We start from the raw sequence: 25,553 nt of genomic DNA, 5'->3' as shown, positions 1-25,553 counted from the left end.
CGCCCATACCACTGCTGCGGTCTTCCCTCCAAACTTCCCAGGGGCCTCAGGGCTGCTTCCTCATGGGCCAGAAACAATTCAATTCAGCGACCATCTATTCAGCAGGAATTTAATGGGCTCCTACTGGGTGCCCCGTTCTGTGCTTGGTGTTGGGGCTGCAGAGATGTCTAAGACACAGAGACTCCGACTACCCAGGAAGCCGGAGGCTGCTGGGGGAGCCACTGGGCAGAGACCACGGAGCTGCAGCCTATGGCCCTACAGCCACCTCCCATGTTCTTTGACCTCGCTGTCATAGCAAATCTTGGGGTTGCGTCTCCTCCAAGAAACCATAGAAAACAGGCACACTCTGAACACCAAGGAGAATGGATTTGGTTAGGAGGGTTCCTCCATTCCCAGAATTGTTTCTGGGAGATGAGTTCTCTTCTCTGCCTCAGTTTTCTCCTCCCTGCGGGAACATCTCCATCAGTACATACACGTGGTCCTATCTCCCATCTTTAAAATGCTTTCTCAGCTGGGTGCCGCGGCTCACGCCTGTAATCCTAGCATTTTGGGGAGACCAAGGCTAGAGGATTGCTTGAGGCCAGGAGTTCGAGACCAGCTTGGGCAACAGCAGAAGAGAGAAGAGGAGACAGAAGGTTTGATAAATATTTAAGAGGTAAATTCAGCAGGGCTTGGTGACTGGGCATTGAGGAGAAGGGAATGAAGGCACCAAGAATGGTCCCCAGGCTTGAAGAGAATCAGTGCGACAGCCATGTGTTTGTGGCCTGCAGTTTTCCCCAGTCCAAAGGCACAAACAGCCACTGGGCTTCTGTGCGGCCCCACAGTCCACTGAGGACCTGCAGCGACCGTCGGAGATATCGATTCTGTGCTGCGCTTCGAGGGACACGATCCCTAAGCGGAAGGGGCGCGGGGCTGGTCTTGAGACGGACACCTGGTCACTGCAGGCCAGGGGGTACACGGTGCTCTGGGGCCGCGGCGGAGTGAAGTCGGAGGAGTTGCCACAGGTAGACATTTAAGCGGGGTCTTCGCAGAACAGGGGTTTGCAAGAAGCTGGCGAGAGGTGGGCAGAGCGAATTAGGGTTGGAAATAAAGAACCAGGAAACGCAGCGTAATGGGAGACGTCGAGTGGCCGAGCACCGGGCCTGAGGCGAGGATCAGGGGATGACACGCCAGGCTGGGCAGCACGCTGGACGTCGTACTGTAGTTTGGATTTATCTCCCAAGCACCCAGGAAAGACACAATACTGCCCTAACTCACGGGTCACCCCGGACCGTACTGACAACGTTGGGTGCGCTGGTGCGACACCAGAGAAGGCAGCCGGAAACACCCGCGGCGGGAGCGGGGGAGGGGGTGCTCCTAGCTGGGGACCCGCTAGTCCCTGTACCGAGTCCCCCGGAGCGCAGGCTTTGGGCAGAACCATTTTCCGGAGATGGAGAGGGGAGGAGAAATCCTTCCCTCCGACCCCAAAGCCGAACCATAGAACCTGCGCTCGGCTCTTCTTGCTCTTCTTTTCTTTTTGTGCCCTGTCGCATCACCGCTAGCTCCCCTCCCTCGCGGCCCTGAGTCCCGGGCCACTCGTTGCCCCTCGGCCACCCCCGTGTCCACGTGTGGTGCGGCCCGGCGGGCGCCCGCTCGGCGCAGGTTATAAATACAGGTCCGGCTGCAGCAGCGGACTGCGGAGTCGAGATGCGCCCGAAGGAGCTTGGGCAGAGCTGCGCTGGGGACCCGCCGGGGCCCGGACGCGGACCCGGGGACCCCGCAGCGGTCACCCCTGCTCCCCCGCCCGCAGCCAGTCCGGCTCCAGAGCCCTCGGCCGAGTCCGAACCCGCTCCCGTGCAGGCACCGCGGGTTGGACAGGGAGCAGGATCCGGAGCAGCCTCCGGATCCCAATCGGCCTCGGAAGCCCCCACCGGGGCTCGCCCGGCCTCCGAGGCTGGAGCCAAGCGGAATGCCCAGTCCGTGCCCGACAACTCGGACGCGCCATGGACTCGCTTCGTATTCCAAGGGCCCTTTGGCCCCAGAGCCACTGGCCTGGGGACTGGAAAGGCAGCGGGCATTTGGAAGACGCCAGCCGCCTACATTGGCCGGCGGCCCGGGGTGTCCGGTCCTGAGCGCGCCGCCTTTATTCGGGAGCTGGAGGAAGGTAAACCGAGTCCCAGGGATCCGGGAGCGCGTGGGAGGAAGAAGCTCCAGGGACGAGGGGGCCCCCGTCGGGTCCGGGCGCCCCTCCCGCTCTGGCCCCCAGTGCCACCCCTCCACCACCTCTGCGATGTCACTGTGGTGCCTGTCTGATGGCCCCTTCCCTATCTCCTCCTCCCTCTGCAGTTCCCTGATTTCTGTAGGTGCGTCAGGTCCAGGGCCCGCGCGCTCCCCGCCCCCTCTGCGCGCCTGTTGCTGCGACAGATCTGCGCACTCTCGGCGCCCCCCTCCCCGGCCTACCGCAGTGCCAGGAGAGGGGCGGGGGGCTGCGGGAGGGCGCTGCCCGCCGCGCTCTGGGCCTGCGCTGGGCCGGCTCGCCAGCGACCGAGCGGTGGGGGTGGGCGGACGGGGAGGTTCTCCTCCCCTTTGGCTGCGGGAGATAAGGTCCCGCTCCCTCCGCCTCTTCTTCTCTCCCATCCTCTTCTGGGTGGGGGGAGATCTCTGGGTTGGGTCTAGAGGGTCCAGTGCCCCCTAATCCGGTGCTGGAGAAGTCTTCCTGCTGTCCTCTCCACACGCAACAGGTGCAGGGTGGGTGACTGCGTCTGTTTTTATGACCCACGAGGCTCCACTGAGCTGGCTAAGCTGCCTGCTGGGTGAGGGGTGATGAGTCAGTCCGCGGCTGTCCTTACTCCTAGCTGCCTCTGCTCTCCTAGGTGCCAGGGACCCAGGCGTCCTGAGAGCCCAGTTCCTGAGTCCGGAGGATTGTGATCCCCTTACTTCACCCAGGCCCCTTCAGGAAAAAAAAAAAAAAAAAAAAAAAATTAAAAAGCCCAGTCCCGTTGGCCCTGGGAGCAGGGCAGGGAGTGTCGAGTGCCGGGGGTACAGAGGATGTTGGGGGTGGGGAGGGAGCCCTGGCTTCTCTCCTGATGACCCTTGTTAAGGGAGAACTGGGGACAGGGCAGGAAACAGTGGGCTGCCAGGTAGAATATGCTCCCTTTTTCCTGACCTGACTGGGCCTTTTCTCCCCACCTGCTTCCTCCTGCAGCGCTGTGCCCTAACCTACCTCCGCCAGTCAAGAAGATCACCCCAGAAGATATCAAAGTGATGTTACATTTGCTGGAGGAGGTGGGTACTGCCTTCTCAACCTCGGCCAGGCCCCCGTTTTAATTCTGTCCTGTATGGGTAGGTGTCTTGTCTGTTTCCTGCCTGGCTACCTCTCTGGGGGCCCAGCTGGGGTTCCCTCTTATGGAAGGCGGGTAGATGTGGGATGTTCGGGCTGGAAGACCTCTCAGAGCCAATCTGGTCTGATCTGCCCTTTTTCCATAAAGGGAAACTGAGTTAGTTTCCACAGTGGGTTCGTGACAGACTCTGGTCTAGTACCCTGGACAACTAGGGGTTGCGGAGGGTTTCTCCCAGGGGCCTAGTCTCCCTCTGACCCCTGCGTCCCCTCTAGCTTCTCCCACCTGTCTGGGAGGTCCCGGGAACCGGGAAAGTATTACCCATGGGTGGTGGTCCCTCTGCAGAGAGAGCGGGACCTGAACACAGCAGCTCGCATCGGCCAGTCCCTGGTGAAACAGAACAGCGTTTTGATGGAGGAGAACAGCAAGCTGGAAGCCATGCTGAGATCGGCCCGGGAGGAGGTAACTGCGAGGAGGGGAGGGGAGGGGCCGTACTGCATCATCCCCCTGGCCACTGCCTGCCATGCTCCTCTCTCTTCCTGCCAGATTTTACGCCTCAGACACCAGGTGAACCTGCGAGATGATCTCCTTCAGCTCTACTCAGACTCTGATGAGGAGGATGAGGATGAGGAGGAAGAAGAAGAGGAGGAGGAGGAAGAAGAAAAGAAGGAACAAGAGCAGGAAAAAGAGCAGGAGGCGGAACAGCAGCGTGATCACGCCTATGATGCCCCTAAGCCGTGAGTGTCCTGCCTTTGCACCTGGCTGGCCCCTTTTCTGAAATGATCCTCAGTGTCCCCCTTTGTAAAGAGAGACACAGGCGGCGAGGCTGCTGGAGGGTTGCTGGGACTAATTGACACCACCACCCTTAGCCCTGCGGGGAAGCCCACTCCCCACACCCTGACTCCATTATTGCCTCCCCCAGGACTCCCAGGGAGGCACGGCGGCGGCGGCACCGCTGCCCGCAGGTGGACGCCCTAAAGCAGAGGCTGAGGCTGCTGGAGCGGGAGAACCAACAGCTGAGAGAGGAGGTGAGGAAGGGGGATGAGGGGCACCTGGGAGCAGGGGGTGTTGACTCTCCTGCCCCTTCGTCTCTCCCTCCTTCCAGGCCTCTGAACTCGACACCATGGAGGATGAGGAGCAGACGCTCATTCTGGAATGTGTGGAGCAGTTTTGTACGTAATATTGTAACTTGGGGTAGAGGGCTGTCCCGAGGAGTGCAGGGAAGAACTCAGGATTTGGAGTCTGGAGGTCTGAGTTCAAGGCCCAGCTCTGGTACTTCCTAGCTGTGTAAGCTTGGAAGAGTTCCTTGACCTCTCTGATCCTTCATCTTTAGGATAGAGATGAATGAGCTCAGCCCCACTGATCTCTCCTGGGTTTATTTGGATCAAAGGAGGCAATAGCTGGGGAAATGTTTTGTGCAAACTGTAAAGAGCTATACAGAAGCCACAGGTCTTCTCTAAGCCTGTCTCTTGTTATTTGGGGCAGACAGGAGGGAGCCATAAGCTGCCAGAGACCAGGCAGCCAGGGCTGGGGCAGTTTAGAGTCATGTATTGGGCAGTGGCTGTGCCTGGTGCCATCCTAGGCACTGTGGGTGGGGAGAGTGATGAGCGAGGCATAGTGATGGTCTCCAAGGAGTTCAAGTCTAGCTAGTGAGTTGCAGACTCAAAGTGGCAACACCTGAACTCATGCTGTTCCCCTCTCCCCACCCCTGACCTTCTCTCTGGGTTCTACAGCTCCCTGAATGGCCCCACTGGTCCCCAGGCCACTGGATTAGGAACCAGTCCCCAAGTTCTGTTGCTCCTACCTCCTGGGAATGGCTCAAATCTCTTTCCTCCTGACTCTGGCTGTCTCTAGCCCGGATACTTCTTAACTGGCCTCCCTGCTTCTACTCGTGCCCTTCTAGGCCCTTCTGCACACAGCCCAAATGAGTTTCTAAAACCAAATCTGGCTGGGTGTGGCAGTATGCACCTGTAGTCTCAGCTACTTGGGAGGCTGAGTTGGGAGGATCACGAGCTCAGGAGTTCTGGGCTGGAGTGCGCTGTGTGAATCAGGCATCCACACTAAGTTTGGCATCAGTATGGTAGCCTCCCAGGAGCAAGAGACCACCAGGTTGCCTAAGGAGGGGTGAACTGGCCCAGGTTGGAAATGGAGCAGGTCAAAACTCCCGTGCTGATCAGTAGTGGGATCGTGCCTGTGAAGAGCCACTGCACTACAGCCTGGGCAACATAGCGAGACCCCATCTCCAAAAAAATAGTATAAAATAAAATCTGACTATGTTCCTCCTCTGCCTAAAACCTCTAAATAACTTCCCATTGGCCAAAGGATAAACCCCAAGCCTGTACCCGGCCTGTGTGATCTGGGCCTGCCCACTGCCCCAGCACTTTCTACACTCAGCTGGGGCCTGTGTCTTCCCTTCTTTGCCTGGTTTCCCTCACTTGCCCTGTGGTCTTAGTGGGTGGCTCCTTCTTCCAGAATTCCTTCCTAGACCATGCAAGGCTGGGTTGGGTGCCACAGCTGTGGCCCCTTGTCCCCATATGCCCTTGACACTTGCTCCCTTATAGCCCATGTTATTCAGTCTTGTACTCTGTCTCCCCATTAGACTGGAGCACAGCGTGGGCGGGACCAGGTCTTGTTGACCACTCGCCCCAGTGCCCTGCTCAGTGTAGTCAATAAACATTTCTTGAAAAGAATCCCCGAGTGGGGAATACTAAGTCCTGTGGGGACTGCTGGCATTCACAGCAGCCGAGGATGGGGCAGGCGGAGGCCTCTGGGGATGGCCAGATGGGTCCCCAGAGGCCAGGGGAGCCAGGGCTGACCTCTCCCTCCCGCCCCCAGCGGAGGCCAGCCAGCAGATGGCCGAGCTGTCGGAGGTGCTGGTGCTCAGGCTGGAAAACTATGAACAGCAGCAGAAGGAGGTCTCTCAGCTGCAGGCCCAGGTCACCAAGCTGCAGCAGCGCTGCCAGTTGGTGAGACAGCGTGGGTGGGACCCTCCCGCCCCCTGGGACCTAAGCCTCCTTCTCCTGCCCCCACCTCACAGCTCTGCCAGGCCCAAGGCCCTTCTCTGTGTCACAGTCAGAGTTGGGGGAGATCTCAGGGAGTCCCCTATCCTGCCCCCTTGTTGTCCCAAGGAGAGGACCTAGGCCTAGAAAGGGTCCCAGACTCTTCTAGAACCCAGGCCTTTTGACTCCATGCCCTATTTGCCTCATTCCATGTGACTTCTTACTTCAAGGGCTGCCAGAGCCTCACTGATGTGCCTGGGGAGACTCACGGGAGGCAGGGGGTGCCTGGGATTGTGGGGGCCTCTGATGGGGGCTCATTGGTTTTGGGTCCTTCCAGTATGGGATCGAGACTGAGAAGTTGCAGCAGCAGCTGGCTTCAGAGAAAGAAATCCAGATGCAACTCCAAGAAGAGGTGAGGCTGCCCCTGGGCTCCTGCCCCACCCTTGTGAGCCCCTGGCTCAGAGCGGGGACCTCAGTGGCAGCAGCCTGACTCTCTAGGGAGGACAAGTAGCTTGCAGGCAGGGACTGGGTCTGTCCCTTTCTGCCCCCTCCAAGTTTGGCACCGCCCAGCAGGTGGCAGTTCAGTTGAAGTAAGTGGAGTGGAGTCCAGGGACCTGCCCACATGCCCTTGCATGACACTCTTTGGGTCTAGCGTTGGGGCCTCCTGCCCCTTGGCCTGGAGAGAGGGTAGGCAGGAGAGTGGGGCTGGGTGCACCTGGGTCCCAACAGAGCCTGCGGGTGGGTTCCCAGCTGCAGGACCTGCGGGAGAAGTACACGGATGGTGGGGGCATGCTGCTTGAGACCCAGGAGGAGGCGAAGACCCTCCGCCAGCAACCCCCGGTGTCCACTGCGTCTGTCACCCACTACGCATACGCCGTGCCTCTGGTGAGGACCCTCCCCTGGCCGCCCACCTCTCAACCTGTGTGCTCGTGTCTCAGCCCTGCTGGCTGATGGGTATCCTCAGTCTCCTTCTGTGCCTGGGACTATGGGTGGGGGTTCTGTGGGGTCCTCTGGTAATGTCCCCCGTCTCCACTGTAGCAGGCACTTCCTAGTTTCCAGGAGACCCTGGCCGAGGAGCTCCGGATGTCGCTGCGCAGGATTATCTCACACCCTGTGTATTTCGTGGAGAGGTGCGCCGCTGGGGCCCTGCCTGCGCCTGCGCAGTAGGCAGCAGCCTTGCTATGGGGGAGGGGCATTGCCTCACGCTTTGACCCCCGTGCTTCCATGGTGCCCCCTCCTCTGCTTCCCTACACCCACCTTGGTGGCTGCCCTGGCCCCTTCCATCTGTCATTCTTCTCTGTTTACACAATCTCGGGCCCATCACCTCTCCTTGAGATTCTTCTTCGTGACTGGGCGCCGGGGACTCTGCAGTTCCGGCTTCCATCGTCTCAGGACACTGAAGGTCCTTTTCTCTGTTGAAGGAATTATGGGAGGCCCAGAGGGGAGACGTCAAACCGGAGGTAAGCTGGCCAGGGGCTCCCTCATCACTTGCCCTTACCTTTCAGCAGCCATACAGCCACCTGCCGCTGGTTCTGCCACCCCACCCGCAACCCCGGAGAAGGCCCACTGTCTCAGCTGGCTGGGCGGAGAGTTGTTCTGGGAAGGAGTGGTCCCTTTTTCCTTCAGATCTTGCCTGCTAGGTGGCTGTCTGATTTAAGGCTGCTCCTGGGGACCAAAGCTTTTCCTTCACCTTAGCAGGGGCTGAGAGGCAAATGGGCACTGGCCCAGGAGCTGGGAACATCTGGGACCAAGTCCTAGCTTGGTCCCTTAATTGGCTGTGTGTCTTTGGGCAAGTCACTTGACCTGTCTGAGCCTTACTAAAAATGGATTTGTTCCTATGGCAACTAGATGTGGGGTGGGCTGTAGAAGTTAACCAATGAAGAAGGGAGGCAGACGGGCCATTGTCCCTGCTGGACTCTTCTGTGCAGCAGGGTTTGGCGACAGAGGGGTAGGCAGGGCCTATGCGATGTTGGTGACCATTCTTCCTCCCTCCCACCAGGGGCATGGGCTGGTACCCAGCTCACCCTCTCCCCTGGCTGGGACAGAACTGGGAGGAACTGTTAGGGTCTGGGTGCAGACTTGGGGCAGGGTGGGCCTGGTGGTTGGACTTTCTTCCTTAGCCCCATGGGCGGGAGCCGTCCTAGGGGCAGAAGCAGAGGGTGGCTGGGTGCTCAGGCTGCTGTCAGCTCACAGAGGGATGGAAAGGCTCTTCTGTTTCCCTGCCCAGATACGATCTTCGCTACAGTGAGGAGCGAGAGCAGGAACAGGGGTTCAAGGCCAAGGAGGGGTTGATGCCGGCAGAGGATATCGAGCCGGTGGAAGATTTTGTGCCTGCAGAGGAGCTGGTGCCCGAGGAGGAGCTGGGGGCCACAGAGGAGGTGCTGGCTGAGGAAGCGGTAATGGACGAGGGAGAGCTGGTGTCAGAGGAGACAGAGGCCTGGGAAGAGGTGGAGCCGGAGGTGGATGAGGCCACACGGATGAACGTGGTGACCTCAGCCCTGGAGGCCAGCGGCTTGGGCCCTTCGCACCTGGACATGAAGTATGTGCTCCAGCAACTGGCCAACTGGCAGGATGCCCATTACAGGCAGCAGCTGAAGCAGAAGATGCTCCAGAAAGGTGAGTGCTCCCGCGGGGGCCTCCCTCCAGCCAGCCGGACAAGCTGCAGATCATCAAGCCAATGAAAGGTGAGGGTGGGTGAGCCCCCCCCACGTGCTCACTTGCCCCAGCCTGGCCCCACCCAGCATGCTGATTTGCATGGACTTTGCATATCATTTGCATAGATGCCTCAAGTCCTGTGCAGTGGGAACTGTGGCCCCAATTGCTCAGTTTTGTGGAATTTGCTTAGGATTCCAGATCTCCACCCACTTTTCTCCTGGGGGCTGGGCTGGGGGTCAGGGCCGGGACTATTCCACCTCCACCATACCCCTGCACTTCAGCTTCCTGTCTCTGCTGCCCCCCTCCCCTGCCCTCCACCCCCACCTCCCCTGTCCCCAAGGCTCCCTGGGGGGACGGGATCGTGGGGCAGCGGCCCAGGGTGCCAACCAGGACTTTCAGAGGCTGGAGGAGGACAGGGCTGGCCACCCTCCCAGGGCCTGGGAGGAAGAAGGGCCTTCTGGGGCCACCCAGGCCACTGGGACAAAGGCCTCCGCCAGCAAGGGTCACAGTTGGACCAGTCTCCTGGGTGAGTCTGAAAATGGGCTGGGGTCTCCTGCAGGGTGGGGGTGGATCAGGGCTCCTCTCCCCAGCTAGAAACCCCAATGTTTGTGCACGTCACCTGCTGAGTGCAGGCCTTGTGAGCCCTGCCATTGAGGAGTTCACAGTGACATCAAAGATGATCTAGCGATGCTCGTGCACATCCGGCCCTTTGCACTGGCATTAGCTCCTTTAACCCTCATGCCCTATGGCGTGGTATTATCATCCCTATTTCTTAGTTGAAGAAATAGGTTCAGAGAGCTAAGTCACTTGTGCAAGGTCACACAGCGAGGGGGAGATCTGAGCCTGTCCTCTTCGCTACCGTGTCGTATCTCCTTCCCTGGCCCATCCGTCCTCTCTGATGCTGTCCTGGTGCCCCGCCTGGCCTGCTGGGTTAGCCTTGAAGTTTATAACTTGTTGGCACCCTCCATTATATCTGGCCTGTCCCCATTTTGATGGCCCTTTGGTCACCGCTGGGTGGAATAACTCTGGCCTCATCAGGGCTGCTGTGTAAGGTTGTGGAGGTTGTAAACTGAGCTTTATGGCAGTGGGCAACCTGCTTAACCGCCAATGGTGGCTTTCTGCCCCCTTCTGATGTGGCTGACCAGACCCTGCCCGCTGCCCAGGCTGGGCCTGTGGTCGTCAGGCTCCCTGTTCACGTCCACCCCCTTCTCTTCCAGGCTTTGCTGTTTCCCAGCAGCCTGCAGAGGCCCCACAGACAGTTTGAGGCCCCTCCTTCGCTGCCTGGCCAAGCCCCGCCCACCCCAGACCCTCCTTCCCTTCTTCTGAAACGGGACCCCATGTCTGTCGCCAGCCCAGCCTCTGTCCTGATGAACCTGGGCCGCAGCTTGAGGGCCCAAGCCTCGACCCTCTTCTGGGACAGGCTGAAGGAGCCCCCGCCCTTGTTCTGCAGCTGGTGCAAAAGCTGTGGTTGCTGGGCCTGGATCACATGGTGGCCCAGGGGGCGGAAGCAGCCTGTGCGGGGAGGCCCACTGGCTACCAGACCCGGCTCTGAGGTGGGGCAGCCTGAGCGGGGTGGGGGCTCCGGTCCCAGCTGTGGGAAGCTGTGAGCACCCTTCTTGCGACACACTCCTCACCCCTTGACCCTACATTAAAGGTGGCTCCTGAGTCCTTGTTGACTTTAGGGACCTGGCCCTCTGCCCCGTTCTTCGTCCTTTCTTCTCAGTCCCTGATCACTGTTGTAGCCACAGTGTCTCTGCGTGTGGGTGGGTGAGGGGTCCCTCTGCCCCGTGGTGTGTCTCACCTCCTTCCCCACTACTGGTGGCCTGAGAGTGTCCGGGCTCCCCGCCTGAGGCCCAGCCCCTCCCTCCTGCTGTCCTCCCTCATGCCCCTTGTTTCCTTGTTCTAGACTGTTCTGGCCTTTCCCACCGCTTTGCTCATGAATAGCTGAGGTCTGGTGCTCAGGCCTCCCGTTGGTGTGTGGCGCACTCCCCGCAGCGCTTCCCAGTCTCCTCTTGCTTGTCAACCCGTGTCCGTGCCAGCGCGGGAAATAAAGCATCTGTGCGCTAACGGGCCTGCCTGCAGCGTCTTTCTCAGGGAGTGTGTGCGTGCGTGTGCACGTGGGTGCACGCTCTGCTGGGCAACGCGGTGGAGAAAGGACGGACCCTGACACTGAGCGACACGCCAAGGACTTGCACTCAATATACCGTTTCGGCGTGTCCGCAACCCCTATGGGACGGTGAGTGACATGATCAGCATTTGTCAGACGGTGAAACTGAGGCCCGGGCAGGCTAAGCGACCCTGCTACGTACGGGTCTGCCAGCTGGCGTGGAGCTGGGATTTGAACGCAAGTCCTCGGGGCCCGTGCAGACTCTCTTTCCTGACCCTGTCTGTCCCTGGGACGCTGACCGTGGCTGTGAAGGGTAAAGCAGGAGTGAGCGTCACCCACTGTCCCAGGTTGAGGTCCCACAGAAGCAGACCTGGAACAGGGTTTGAGAACAAGTACAGCTGGCCTCTGTATCCGAGGGTTCTGCCTCCGTGGATTCAACCAACCACAAATCAAAAATATTTGGGAAAAAGAAACAATTAAAAAATAACAACACAACATAATACAGATAAAAACAATCCAGCATAACAGCTATTTATGTAGCACGTACATTGTATCAGGTGTTGTAAGTAATCCAGGGATGATTTAAAGTGTACAGGAGGATGTGCGTAGGTTATATGCAGTCACTGCACCATTTTATACCAGGGGCTTGAGCGTCCATGGGTTTCATTATCTAAGGGGCATTTTGGAACTCATCTCCTGCAGATACTGAGAGATGACTAGTTTATTTGGAAGGTGATCCCAGGAAGCACTCTTAGGGGGCGTGGAGAAGTGAGAATGGAAGGTAGCTAATGAAAGGGTGTTTTAGGCAACTGAGGCTCAGACCCGTTGGGGAGCTCTGGGAGAAAGTGTAGGTCTTTACACCTGTAAGTATGGGCTGTGGACCAACTCTGTTACCTCTCCTGGGAGTTTATCAGAAATGCAGACTCTCAGGTCCCAACCCAGACCTATGGAATCAGACTCTGCATGTTAACATTGTGCCCAGGTAACTCACCTGCCTGTTAGAGTTTGAGACACACGTCTCAGTTATCCCACCTGAGGGCTGGGGAAGCTGGGGCTCGCATCCTCCAACTCTCACTCGTCAGTGGCTGAGGGCTGCTGGGGGCACTGGCTCATGGGTACTTCTGGCCATTCAGGGACAGAGGAGAAGCCCTCGGGCAGAGAGTAACTGGCGCTCGTAGCAGGACATGGTCAGCATGTACAGCAGTGGTGAGTGCTGAGGACGTGAGCAGGCGCTGGCACTGTATGCCACAGTCCTCCCCTTATGCCATATGAGTGGGACAAGACTCAGATGAACTCAGGTTCCATATAGAGTTCACCCTGGCCTGGCATTGCTTCTTTAGGATGGTGGCTGGGCTCAGTATCTTAAAAAAAGACAGCTGAAGGGTGAATGTTATAGGTTGTTATAGAACAGGAGTTCCAGACCAGCCTGAGCAAGAGCAAGACCCCATCTCTACAAGAAATAGAGAAATTAGCCAGGCGTGGTGGTGAACATCTGGAGTTTCAGCTACTAAGGAGGCTGAGGAAGGAGGATCCCTGGAGCCCAGGAGGTTGCAGTGAGCTATGATGATGCCACTGTACTCCAGCCCAGGCAACAAAGCAAGACTCTATCTCAAAAAAAATAAATAAATAAATAAAAAAATTCCCCATGCTTTGTGCTCCTTAAAGATCCACCTCTTCCCCAGAAGTCTTTGCCTCTGATTTTCTAACCTTGCTCCTACCAGTGCCCTGAGCACTTGGGCAAGCTGTGTGCCACTGCCCAGGAGCCTGTGTACGTCCTTCCCCCAGGCCACTTTTCCCTCCACACCATGCTGATAACCAGGTGTACTATTCAACTTCGAAACTTCGCCCACTGGAAGGATGGCCCCTTGCCACATTCAGGGTCACCTGGGAGTGAGGCCAGGGTTCAGCAGCAGTCAGCTTTCAGGTTTTACTGACATGTCAAGCCTGCCTGTGTATAGACCAGGACTGGGTCTTTCCTCCTCTGTGAGCTGGTCATAGGGACCTCCAGTGAGGCCACAGGGGAGCTGAGGGAGAGGCACAGGTGCACTAGACACAGGTGATCTGGGGGTGTGGGTAACTGTGCCGTTTGGACCTTCTCAGGCCCAATCTTAAATGTACCATTTCCACCCTGCAACGGATTGCTGATTGGTTCACCCAACCTTATGACGTGGCGGGTCTGGAATGCCCAGCTCGTGATGAGCGACTCTGGTTGCATAGTAACTTGTCTGGTGGTCAAGTGCTCATTCCCTCCTAGGGCCAGTAGCATGCCAGAAATGACTTTTTAAACAGTAAATGATTCTCCACATGGCATGACCTTGCTCTAGAACAATCCAGCCCATCACCTGTTTTAATACGGCATACAAGCTAGAATTGTTTTTATATTTTTAGATGGTCACATGAGTGCCCACACATTCTTGATTTTGTTTCTTTGCCTGCAAAGCCTATAATATTTTCTATCTGGCCCTTTAAGGAAAAGTCTGCCAGCCCTAGGGGTTTGCACTGCAATTCTTTTATTGGGACTTGCCAGAGACTCCACGTAATATCCTTGTCTACCCATGGTACTTCTGGCACTGTAAGGGTCCGCCAGGTCATAGGGTCCCATCAGCAGAGCTGCTTGTCCTACAGCCTGAACCTGCCAGAGAGTTCTCTCTTGATCTGGGCCCAACTGGCAGCCTCCTGACTCACCTGATAAGTGGGTCAGGGCAGTATTTCCAAGTATGGTATTGTTGATTCCAAAACTGAAGGAATCTTACCAAACCCTGGGCCTCATAGCAGTAGAAGGTACAGTTTTGCCCTAGACCACTGCGTCCCTAAAATCTTCACCAAGATTCCTGAATATTTGCAGAGTCTATGTTCTAACTTTTTGGTGCATAGGTATCCTACCAGGGCAGCCAGAGTACTTGCCACTTCCTGCTTCCTAGGTCTGATTAACATGATGACATCATCAATGAACTGGTGTGATGCAGAATATCTAGATGATCAAGGTCCCTTTGGACTATATTGTGACAGAGAGCAGGAGGGCTAACAGACTTGGGGATGGCCATGAATGTGTACGGCTTCTGATCCTCCTTCCTGATAGGAATTGAAAATCAAGGGTTCATCAGGTCCACAGCAGCATACCAAGTATCAGGGGTTGTGTTTATCTGTTCTAATCAAGATGTCACATCTGGCACAGCTGCTGCAAGCAGGGCCCTCAGCTGGCTGCATTTACAGCAGTTCCCATGGTGGCAATGGTCCAGCCCCCTTTTCCGGCGGTCATGCCTGTGAATTCATTGGACATGTGATGGAGTCCATCACCCCACATTCTTTAAGTCTTTAAGGACGGTGCTCACCTCTGCCACTTCACCGGGGATGGGGTATTGCCAGGGCGAGGGCAGCTCCAGGAACTTCCACTTGGCCCTTCCCACCGTGACATCTCTTAGTCCAAATGACAGGGAATTAATGTGAGGGTTCTGCCAATGTCAAATATACCCATCCAACTGATGCACTCACAGCACAGGGAAATGACCACAAGGCGTTTCCAAGGACCCACTGGACCTGCTGTGAGACAGACATAGGACTCCACCTGTCACCTGGCCTTTGAACACTCCCTCTCTAACAGGGGTGGAGAAGGGTGGCATTTTGGGTTCTCTGGTGCGTCAGCTCAGGCCCTGCATAGAAGAGCTTTTGAAGTATATGGATGTATTTCTTCCCCCAGTGTACAATGACACTGATGAGTGGCTGGCTCTGGAACCGATGCAGATCTGGAAACCAGGCAAGGGATCATGATTTTCCATTCTGGCAGCTGACATCAGCCTTTGGCTCATCTGCTCCCGATCTGTTTCAGTTGTGAGGTCGAACAATCCCCTCGCCGGCCTCCCTCATGTCTCACTCCTAGGAACGTGGTGCCATAAGTCGCCACTGCAAATCCTGGGGCTTGAGGCCTCCTGGTTGCCGTTTTGATCTTGCCCACTTTGCCACAGATGGTTAAGTGCTGCCACTTGTCTTCCCGTTCTGCGCGCCTGTCATCCCTACTGTCACTAGGTAGCCCAGGTCCACAGTAGCATCCCCTACATCAGCGCTGGCCTGGATGTTTGTGGGTTGAATTGTGGCCTCCCCCTCCATTTGTATGTTGAAGTTCTAACCCCCAGTACCTCAGAATGTGACCTTCTTTGGGACTAGGGTCATTGCAGATGTAATTAAGATGAGGCCATTAGGGTGGGCCCTAATCCAACGTGACCAGTGTCCTTATACAAAGGGGACACTTGGATGCAGACACTCACATGGGGAGAATGCCGTGTGAAGATGAGGGCAGAGATCTACAAGCCAGAGAAAACCAAAGACTGCCAGCAAGCCACCAGGAGCTGGGGGAGAGACATGAGGAGAAACCAACACTGCCACACCTTGATCTCAGACTTCTGAACTCCAGAACTGTGGAGACAATACATTTCTGGTTTTTAAGCCACCCAGTTTATGGTACTTTGTTATAACAGCCTTAGCAAATTAATATGGAAGACGGTTTCTCAACAAGGCTTTATGTTTCCTGACTAGTACATTCCTTATACTCTCTGGGAAAGGAGTGGGTTTTGGATCCTTCCAGGGAACATAAATCCTCTGGCGGATTCTCTTGCTTTACATAATGGTCCCATTCTTCTTGCTCACCTCCCAGCCTTTTGACCCTTTCCTCAGTACTCCGCTGAGGCAATTTGAGCATCTTCGGTGCAATTGCTGCAGACTGTTGTTTTGTCCAAACTTCAAGGAGCCATCCCAGCAAGACATTAAGATTGGCTCCAGGATGTTAAATCCTGAGTCATGGGAGAATGCTCCCCGTATCAATAAACTCTTCCCTGTCCAGCCGTTCGACAGTTCTCCAGTCCACCCTCCTTGGTCTGCCAGCCTCAAAATCCACTGCCACATACGCTCTCCTGGCTCCTGCTTGTCCCTGTTCCCCAGGTCGCTCAGGTCCTGCAGCGTTTCCAGGTGAGTAATCCCCTCCCCCCATATGCGGGATGGCGCTTCTCCACCTGCTAAGGCGACGCTAGTTTTCGGTGTAGAACCCCCAAAGGGAGGCAGGGTCACATCCTGAGAAGCATCATCTTGTGGAGCATCTGCCTCAAGGAGGTCTTTGCAGAGTCTCCAGATACGGGGAAACTGCTCTCTTCTGGCAAGGCAGAGGCTCCTCTTCCAGCCCGGAGGATTCAGAGAAACCTGGGAGTTGAAGATTCCTAAGGGTATCTCCTCAAATGTCCCACCCAAGGTTTCGTGGTCCCACTCGTTTTGTTCTAAGACTGTAACAGAGGAGACTTGCTGCAGTTCTGATTTCAGCGTCTTTTGTTACTCTGCACTCTTACAACAAGATCTTGGGCTTGATTTTCAGCACAGTCGTCCCTTGCTGCAGTGGACGCTGTTTGACGTGCAAGCTGTGTCTTGAGTTGATAGTTAACTGGCCTGAGCATATTTTTCCTTCAGGGATTCTCTGATGATGAACAATAGCCAACCAACTCCACAGGCCTTGTAATGATCATTGCTCTTCTCTCTCAAATGCTGAAGCGATTGCATAAGCCTGTGCCTCCTCTTACACCTGCTTCCCATCCTAATTCCCCACGGAACGGAGTCCTAGTAATTGTGCTGCTACTGCACTCCAGGGCTTATCAGCACCCCACTTAACACCCGCCATGGGGTCTGGCCAGCGAAAGATCGAATTGCAGAATCCCATCATGTGGGTCCGCTTCCTACAACCCCTTCTGGTACCAACCATCTTGAGTTCCCCCAGGGACAGACCTGGAGACAGAATTTTTTTGAGTGCAGGCAGTTTATTTGGGTGGTGACCCCAAGGAAAAACAGTGGGAGAGTGAGAATGAGACAGGGAGGGAAAGGGAACCAATAAAGATTGTCATTAGCTGGGCGTGGCGGTGCACGCCTGTAGTCCCATCCACTGGGGAGGCTGAGACAGGAGGATCACTTGAGCCCAGGAGCTCGAGACCGGCCAGGGCTACAAAGCGAGACCTTGTCTCTGAAAAAGAGAAGAAGGAATGTCATTGAGGAGGTTACTGCTGTGGCTGGCTGGGGCTCAGTCCTGCTGGGGAACGCTGGGCGACAGCAGAGTGTATCTTTATATTTGCTTTTCCACAGTGAGCCGCCCTTGGAAGTTTGAAGCTGCTTTTCTTTGTCCTGTCCCTTCTCTGCACATTTATTGTTCTTTGCCAAAGATGCTATTATGTATGAGCCTGAATTCTAAGCCGCCTGGCTCATCTCTGGGTGCGCCATGTGCTAAATATGCGATATACACATGAATAAACGTGTTTGCTTTTCTCTTGGGATCTGTCTTTTATTACAGAGCCCCACCACGAACCTGAGGTGGGGAGAGAAAAAAGTCTTCGTCTCCTACAGCCCCCAGGTGGAGAGTGGCCCGTGGCCGTGCTGTGGGCAGACACAAGAACAACGAGGGAACGTGGGCCAGCCGCTCACCCGTCCATTTCACAAGTAATTTATTGGGTGCCTCCTGTTCTTGTCACTGGGGACATGGCAGGGCAGAGGGACATGCGGTCCCCACTCTCTCAGAGTTTCCTGTTTAGCCTGAGAGGCAGACAATAAACTCCGAACAAAACAACTACAGATCGTGAAATGTGCTCTGAAGAAAATAGTATGCTCTCGTGAGACAAAGTAACAAACGTGTTTGCTCATTTCTGCCTGCCAACGCAATCTCACAAAGCCCCCACTCTGTGACAACGTGCAGCTCTCTGGAAAGACGCTTTGAAGGCAAAACAGGATAGAGCACATGGGCCCCGAGACTCTTGCCTGAGTCACTGTATTTCTTTTCTTTTTTTTTTTTTTTTTTTGAGACAGAGTCTCACTCTGTTGCCCAGGCTAGAGTGAGTGCCGTGGTGTCAGCCTAGCTCACAGCAACCTCAAACTCCTGAGCTCAAGCGATCCTCCTGTCTCAGCCTCCCGAGTAGCTGGGACTACAGGCATGCACCACCCTGCCCGGCTAATTTTTTCTATATATTTTTAGCTGTCCATATAATTTCTTTCTATTTTTAGTAGAGATGGGGTCTCGCTCTTGCTCAGGCTGGTCTCGAACTCCTGAGCTCAAATGATCCGCCCACCTCGGCCTCCCAGAGTGCTAGGATTACAGGCGTGAGCCACCGCGCCCGGCCTTTTTTTTTTTTTTTTAATTTTTTATTTATTTATTTATTTTTTACTGTATTTCTTAAAAGATAAATGATCCTAGTCCCTGCCTTTTTCTACACATCAGATAACGTCTGCCAGGGCTGGTGATTATGTCCTGTGATTTATAACCAGATGTGCTCTTACACCCACACCTGCTGTGACTTTGCTTTGATGTAACTTCTGAGCAGGTTTGATGTGATTTTCCATGTCCTGAACCTCCACCACCTGTACGCAAGCAGCGGCTGAGATGCTGTCTGACACCTGCCCCCAGCCTGTAGGTCTCGGTCTATGGTTCTCAGTAAGATTTCTGCAGAAAACCAACGCTCATTCTTTAAAAAGCTTGATTTTTTTTTTTTTCTTTAGTTAACACTGTGACAGAGAATAGTGGGGGCTGGGCCCGGTGGCTCACGCCTATAATCCCAGCACTCTGGGAAGCCGAGGCGGGAGGATCACTCGAGGTCAGGAGTTCAAGACCAGCCTGAGCAAGAGCGAGACCCCCATCTCTATTAAAAAATAGAAAAAAAAAATTAGCTGGGCAACTAAAAATAGAAAAAATTAGCTGGTCATGATGGTGTGCGCCTATAGTCCCAGCTACTCGGGAGGCTGAGGCAGGAGGATTGCTTGAGCCCAGGAGTTGGAGGTTGCTGTGAGCTAGGCTGACACCATGGCACTGTAGCCCGGGCAACAGAGCAAGACCCTGTCTCAAAAAAAAAAAAAAAAAAAAGGAATAGTGGGGTTCTGTGTGAGGTGCAGAAAGGGTGGGTGTCTTAGGAAGAGGCATTTCAACCAAGACCCTGAGGAGAAAAAGGGGAGCCCGCCACATTCGTGCCTGGGGAAGAGCATTCCAGGCACAGGGAACAGCAGGGACAAAGGTTCTGAGCAGGAAAGAACATGGTAAAAGGGAAAGGAAGAGGAGGAGGACACAGAGCTGGCCCTTGGAGCTTTGGCAGGAAGTCCAGGTTGTGTTCTAAGTTCAGTGGGGAGCACTGGAAGGTTAAAACCAAGAGTGACACGATTTGTCTTTTAGAAAGCTTGCTCTGTCTGTGGACCCCACCACCTACTCTCCCACCCACACGTGTGGGTTCTTGTTCAGTGTGGGGCTCTGGGGACCCCGAGGAGAATTAGCCATGGTCCCTGTCTCAACCCCACTCCAATCCAGTCACCCTCCCCTCCCCTGTCCCATGGCACATGACACAATCCATAGATCCATTGGAAACTAGTTTCTTTTTATTTGATTTTCACTGGAAAGGGCTGGGGTGGGTGACAGGTGTCTGGCTCTGAAGTCCAGTTCTAGGGATGTTGGTCCCCTTCCTCGGCACTGCGGCGGCCGAAGTCCATCCACCCGTAAGCTTCCTCTTCTTCCTCCAGCCATGGCCCCTGCTTCTTGGACAGGTCTGAGGAGGTGAGAGAGGTGAGAATAGGAACTGAGGTCAGCGCCGGTCTGGGGGGACCTTGGCCAGACCTGGCTGGGCGAGTCCAGCAGGGAGGGCAGTGAGCAGCTCCTACCTGCCACGAGGTGTGGGGGACCCTGGGGCCCCAGCTGCCTTCGGTGGTGAGAGGCTGCACTCAGCTGGTCCAGCCAGTGCTGCTCCAGGTCCCTGTTGGCCCCTGGACCCGAGGGCGCACCTGGCAGCTGGGAGCGGGGTTTCCAAGAAGCTTCAGAGAAGGCGGCCAGGGCCAGCACAAAGATCAGCACGTACACACACAGTCGCTGCATCTTGTCTGCAAAGGGGACAGGGGTCCAGCTTAAAAGTGGGGTTGTCCCCACGCAGGCCCAGAGGCAGGGGGCTGGACCAGACCTGCTGACAGGTCTGCAATTCTGCATGGGGTTGTGACTATTTCTTCAGTTTGGGTCATTGGTTCCTGCCGGCTCCACCATGGCCCCCAAGCTATGCCTCCTTCCTCCTTACTTACACCAATTACATCCACTTCTCCTCCTGGAGAAATTCAGAGCCTAGGGGAGTAATTTCCAAACTGTTCTGCAGAATTTGAGGCCATGTCGGCAGCTCTGTAGTTGTTTAAGCCTTGTAATTTTTTTTTTTTTTGAGACAGGGTCTTGCTATGTTGCCCAGGCTGGTCTCGAACTCCTGGCCTCAAAGCGATCCTCCCTCCTCAGTCTCCCATGTAGCTGGGACTACAGGCCACTGTGCCCAGCAAGTATTGTAATTTACAGTGAACTTTAGTGATACCAAAGGAACATACACACTCAGCTGCTTACAGGCCACATGCTGTCATTTTGGGGACCACTAGCACATTCAGCGTGTGGCCGGGTCACACTATGTTGGTGAAGCTCTCAGAGGAAACGTTCTCCTGCCAGTTTTCCTTGACTGAGGAATAGCCTGTGATTGTAATTAAGCAGTTAAGAAAAAATTAAACTGCCACTATTTGCAGTTGTGAATGAGGGTGAATCAAGTTCGGGGAAACCATACTACAGAAGCGAACTGGATGCTCAAACAAACAAAATTCAAAAGCTCATCCGTTCTCTGGATTCATGATTTTTGTGTTCTTTTAGCCTCATCATTCTGATTGGCTTTATTATAAGTAAATGATAAAAATTTTGCCTTGTAAGACTATGTTAATAAAATGCTGCTTTTAACCATTTTGCATAATGAGGTTCTCTTTTAGGTTTCCTTTGGGAGGAAAATAATTCTGCTGCTAAGGAAACAGTTGAAAGATCCATGACCCAGGACTGTGCCGTCTGACACTAACCACAGGTGTTGTCCAGTGCAGTAGCCACCAGGCACAGGTGGCTCTTCACATTTAAATTAATTAAAATACAAATTGACTCCCTCACACTAACCACATTTCAAGTGCACATGTGGCCAGTGGCTACCGTACTGGATGCAGAGATAGAGACTTTCCTTCACCATGGAAAGTTCTTTTGGACAGCACTGGTCTGGGAAGCAGCTTGAGATGGGATTCAGGAGTCCCTCATGGGTTCCAGTTCCAGGCTTGCCCAATAATTTGTGTGGCTTTGGGCAAGTCACATCGCCCCTCTGGGCCTCAGTCTTCTCACCTGGGGAAGGGGAGAGAAACCCTGGTCCTCCCCATCCCCCAGGGCTGGGATGAGGGTCAGGGCAGGGCCCTGGCTGGGCAGAAGGGCAGGGGCTGGGAATGCCTAGAGCCCAGCCTGGTTCCACCCCGGACTGAGGGAAGGGTCTCAGCCCTGGAGACAGCAAGACGTGAGCCCCTGACTCTGGCCCATGGCCTGGTGCCTGTCCACCCTCCCCTCCTGGGTTTCTCACCTGCAGAGCTGGGAGGTAGGGGATGTGGCGTCCTGGTGCTTCTCGGGTCTCTGCTCTGCTCAGTGTGCCAGGCCTGCCTTATAAAGCCCTCGAAGTCCCTCCCAAACCCTCCCCCACCATGAGGCCAGGCCCCCCCCCAGGGACAGGGGGTGGGGTGCAGGTACAGCCCATCACTCCTACCACACCCTCTGACCCAGGACACGGGGCAGGGGAGGGAGTTGGCCTCCACGGTGAGGGGCTAGAGCAGGGGTAGGGACATCTCTTCTGCTGGGCATGAGGGGCCAGGAGGAGACAAGCCCCCTGGGTGAGGAACTGCGTGCCCCCTCCCCATCCCTGGGGTCTGACGCCTGGTGCTCAGCCCTGAGACCCTGTCCCATGGGCGGGGCGGTGGGGTGGGGGGCAGGTGAGGGGAATGAACCCAACGACTTTAGATTCAGAGGAAGCGTATTTCATCATATGCTGATGTTTGATGAGCAGGGAGTGTGTGTGGGGGGGTGATGTATTGATCCCTGGTCCCCTCCGCCAGGCTCTGCAAACATGACGTGTTACAGTTATCAGGGGCAATGGGCCGTGGGCTGATGGCCGTGCTCTCTCTGCCTAGTGGCTCACATCCTGGTCACCTCCAAACCCCCTCACCCTCCCCTTACCTGGACAACCCTTGGTATCTCTGTGCTGGCTTGTGGCTCCCTCGCCATCTCCCTAGGTGGCCGCCCGTCCCCAACCACCCGCAACCCCCTCCCCAGAGCCAATTCCTTGAGGGTCCTGAGTTTCAGGGCTCCCTCATTTTGCTTTCAAGGGGAGCTGATAATCTGCATAAAGCATTCACAGCTTTTCTCCATCAAAATGCGTCTTAAAATGGTTAGCAAACAGACGAAAGCATTTGCCAAAGATGTACCGGAAAACAAAATGGTACGCCTGTTGACTTATTTTTTAAATTGCTGCCTCGACATAGTCTGGATGGATGTAATGAGCTCTAGGCGGTTTTTGATTTTTCCGCAGTTGAGACTAGAGATTCTGCTGCTGTTCATGCGTCATCAGGGCCCCCTCCTTGTCTGGGGGAGCTGTGATGCCCCTTGGGTCTTGGACGAGGGCAGTGGTACCCACGCTCTCAGGCAGCCTTGCTGAGAATTAACAGGTGATGAAGGAAGTAGGCTGTGCGGTGTCCATGGCAACCAGTGGCCAAATGTTCTGGTGAATAACTACTCTCATCCAGAGAGGACACGGTGACTCAGCAGACGGAATAAATTGAAAACAACAGAAACAGTGCAGGCGTTGGCAGTAATAAATTGAATCACAGAATCTCAGAGATGGAAGGACTTTGAGGGGGCTTGGGAGAAAGGATGGGGTGGGAGCAGCTCTGCTCACACCCCAGGGGAATGGAGGTGTTAGTGTTGCTATGGTAATGGGAAAAGATAAGCTTTCAGCAGAGCCCTGGCTGTACCAGAGCCCAAGACTTGGTTTGTGCCCATGGAAGGGGTTCAGGCCCCTTGACTCTTCTTCCCCGGGCTGGTTGCAAGAGGGATGGCAAATTCACCAAAGAAAAGCGTGTCACCCACTCTACAGGCGATGGTGGGGGTCACTGTTTGCGGGCACTGCCAGGCAGGCAGGAGAGCGGTCTATGCAGAGATGGGAGAGACAGCCTTGGCCCTAAGGAGCTTGCAATCACGGAAACTGTAGTTCTCCTCACAAGAGGACGTTGTCTGCTGGAAAGGGAAAGTTCTCCTGGTCCTTTCCTGGCTGTTGAGCTTTGGGCAAATCTCTCCCTGTCTCTGAGCTATTTTCTCTCCAGGAGATAAGGAAAATAACTTGGTGGTTGGGGGGAGTTTGGTCTTGTGAAGGTATGTACATGAAGCATTCCGCAGAGGGCCCAGAACATCACTGGTATTTAATTCGTTTTGCACCTTCTCCCCCTTGTCCTCTCTGGGCCTCAGTTAGCCTCATCTGTGAAATGGGAGTCCTTCATTCCTACCTCATAGGGCTGCAGCAAAGGGAAATATGACAAGCTCTGTGCACACACTTTGTATACTTGGGGAGCTTTTCTCCCGCCACGGCTTAAAAAAGGGTAATTCTCTAAAAATCATTGCTCTGTGAATCCAAGGTTTTTCCTCTCTCCAGCCATGACTCAGACGGACACTTGCCCACTTGCCACTGAAAGAGGCGGTAGCAATGGAGTCGATGGAGGCTGGACCTCTCGGTGTGGGTGGGGTTTGGAACTGGCGAGACCAGGGTTTGAATCTTGGCTCTAACACTGACTAGTCAGGTGACCAGAAAATCTAATTTCTGGGCCTACCAAGTTGGAGACCAGATCCTAGACCCTGGGACCCAACCCTAAACCCCTTCAGGGGGCAGGTGTGTGGACTTTGCCCTGTCATCACAATGATGATAATGCCGTGTGCCAGGCACCGAGAAGCCCTTTGCATGAATGAAGGCAGTTACTCTCCATGATCTGAGGACGGAAGTGCTGTTATGAACCCATTCTTCAGATGAAGAAACTGAGCTTTAGACAGGTGAAGCAATTTCTATCCTGGGTCCACACACCAAAAAGTAGAGCTGGGTCTGAAACTTAGGTCTCTGTCCTCCCAGGAGGGGTATGGTAGGCAGAATGATGGTGCCCCTAAAGATGTCCCTGACCCGATCCCTGGAACCTGTAAATATATGATGTTATATGGCAAAAGGGGCTCTGGGGATGTGATTAAGTTTATAGACTTTCAAACAGGGAGCTTATGCTGGACTATCTGGTCCCAATTTCATCATACAGCCCTCAACAACAGAACACTTTCTTCGGCTAGATGTGGCTGAAGGACAGATTAGAGATCTGGAGTTATGAGAGGGACTCCAGGAGCAGTTGCTGGCCTGAAGTCCGTGGGGGGAGGGCCACAGGATGAGGAGTACAGGTGGCCTTAAGGAGCTGAGAGGGGCCCTCTGCGGACAGCCAGGGAACAGGGACATCAGCCCAACAACCACAAAGAACTGAATTTAACCAGCGGCCTGGATGAACTTGGACGTGGATTTATCCCCAGAGCCTCCAGAAAGGAGCACAGCCCTGCTGATACCTGGATTTCGGCCTTGTGACACCCTCTGTACCTGGATTTCTGACCTGCAGAAGCATGAGGGGATAAACTTGTATTGTTTTAAGCTTCTAACTTGTGGTAATTTATTATGGCAACAACAGAAAACTAATACAAGGGATTACAGCCGCGTGAAGGTTTCTGTTTAGTAAAGACTGGCCCTGCATGAATTTGCATGTAATTTGTCAAATACAATTAAGGGAAATGTTCTTTAGGGTAGCTGACCTTTCAAATATTCCGAATTCATTCCAGTTACTGAGCCAGGGTCTGACGGGGGCCACTCAGGGATAACAGGTGAATATGATAGGTCCTTTCATTGCTTTGATGGAGTTTAGATTCTAGGCGGACAAAAAATTAAGCACGTCAACAGGGGTACCCTGTGGAGGGGAGAACGGTCCCCGGGGAGGGAGGGGCTCCAGCGGGAACTCCGCATGCCTGGGCGCACTCCTCCCTGCTGGGCGGCTTTGGGAGACAGGTCACTATTGATGAGCTGCAAACGCTGTCAGGGAGGCCGTGCCTCAGCTTTCTAATTGGTTATTGGTAGAAAGGGAGAGGTTGATGATGACGCAGCCACCCTGGCCCAGGCAACCAGGACCTTGGAGGGTGTGCAGGTACTGGGGACAAACAGTGACACCTGGGAGGTGTTCATGTCAACGTGGGCGTCCGTGGTCCCTCCTGGGGCAGGGGGCTGGGTAGGGGTAATTGCGTTCACAGGTTCTGCCTCACCTGTGGTTGGGGAGTGATAAGGTAGCATGACCAAGAGGGCAGCTTGCACACTGCTCTGGGCAGAGCTGGAGAGGCCGCCCACCACCGTCAGGGGTCCAGGCGCAGGCCTCCCACTGCCTACGAGAGAGAGCAAGGGTGCCCCCATTCCGGCTTCTTCTCTCCTGACCCTCCCCCTCCCCTTCCCATCTGAGGCCCACCTGTGCCTTTGAAGGGGTAGCTCCTCAACTGGGCTTTGCATTCGGATCACCAGGGGGCTCTAACCACCCCCAGCCCCGGGCTGCACCCAG

The 25,553-nt window shown here is 55.0% G+C and overlaps 2 protein-coding genes across 2 annotated transcripts; one reads left to right on the top strand and one right to left on the bottom strand.

Moving 5' to 3' along the window:
* The first annotated feature begins 1,686 nt into the window (after positions 1-1,686).
* HAP1 (huntingtin associated protein 1) lies at positions 1,687-9,277 on the top strand. Its single transcript, XM_069482543.1, is given in 12 exon segments — positions 1,687-2,143; positions 3,185-3,264; positions 3,593-3,655; positions 3,657-3,779; positions 3,864-4,054; positions 4,240-4,345; positions 4,423-4,489; positions 6,153-6,283; positions 7,067-7,201; positions 7,355-7,446; positions 7,738-7,776; positions 8,544-9,277. Coding segments are annotated over 12 exon segments (1,938 nt in total). The 3' UTR covers positions 8,998-9,277.
* Positions 9,278-19,432: 10,155 nt separating this feature from the next.
* Positions 19,433-19,949, bottom strand: GAST (gastrin). Its single transcript, XM_069481423.1, has 2 exons — positions 19,734-19,949; positions 19,433-19,621 (listed from the first exon to the last, which is right to left on the bottom strand). Exons 1-2 carry the CDS (start codon positions 19,942-19,944, stop codon positions 19,518-19,520), a joined length of 315 nt encoding a protein of 104 aa, XP_069337524.1. The 5' UTR covers positions 19,945-19,949; the 3' UTR covers positions 19,433-19,517.
* Positions 19,950-25,553: the final 5,604 nt, after the last annotated feature.

Source organism: Eulemur rufifrons, chromosome 9, assembly GCF_041146395.1.
Source record: "Eulemur rufifrons isolate Redbay chromosome 9, OSU_ERuf_1, whole genome shotgun sequence".
Classification (NCBI taxonomy): Eukaryota; Metazoa; Chordata; class Mammalia; order Primates; family Lemuridae; genus Eulemur; species Eulemur rufifrons.
This window is presented reverse-complemented; position numbering and strand designations above follow the sequence as displayed.

Excerpts from the sequence above, each read along its gene's own strand:
- GAST (XM_069481423.1), bottom strand. The coding sequence starts at position 19,944 with ATGCAGCGACTGTGTGTGTACGTGCTGATCTTTGTGCTGGCCCTGGCC. Across the intron at positions 19,622-19,733 it reads TCCCCCACACCTCGTGGCAG|ACCTGTCCAAGAAGCAGGGG; the intron begins GTAGGAGCTGCT and ends TCACCTCCTCAG.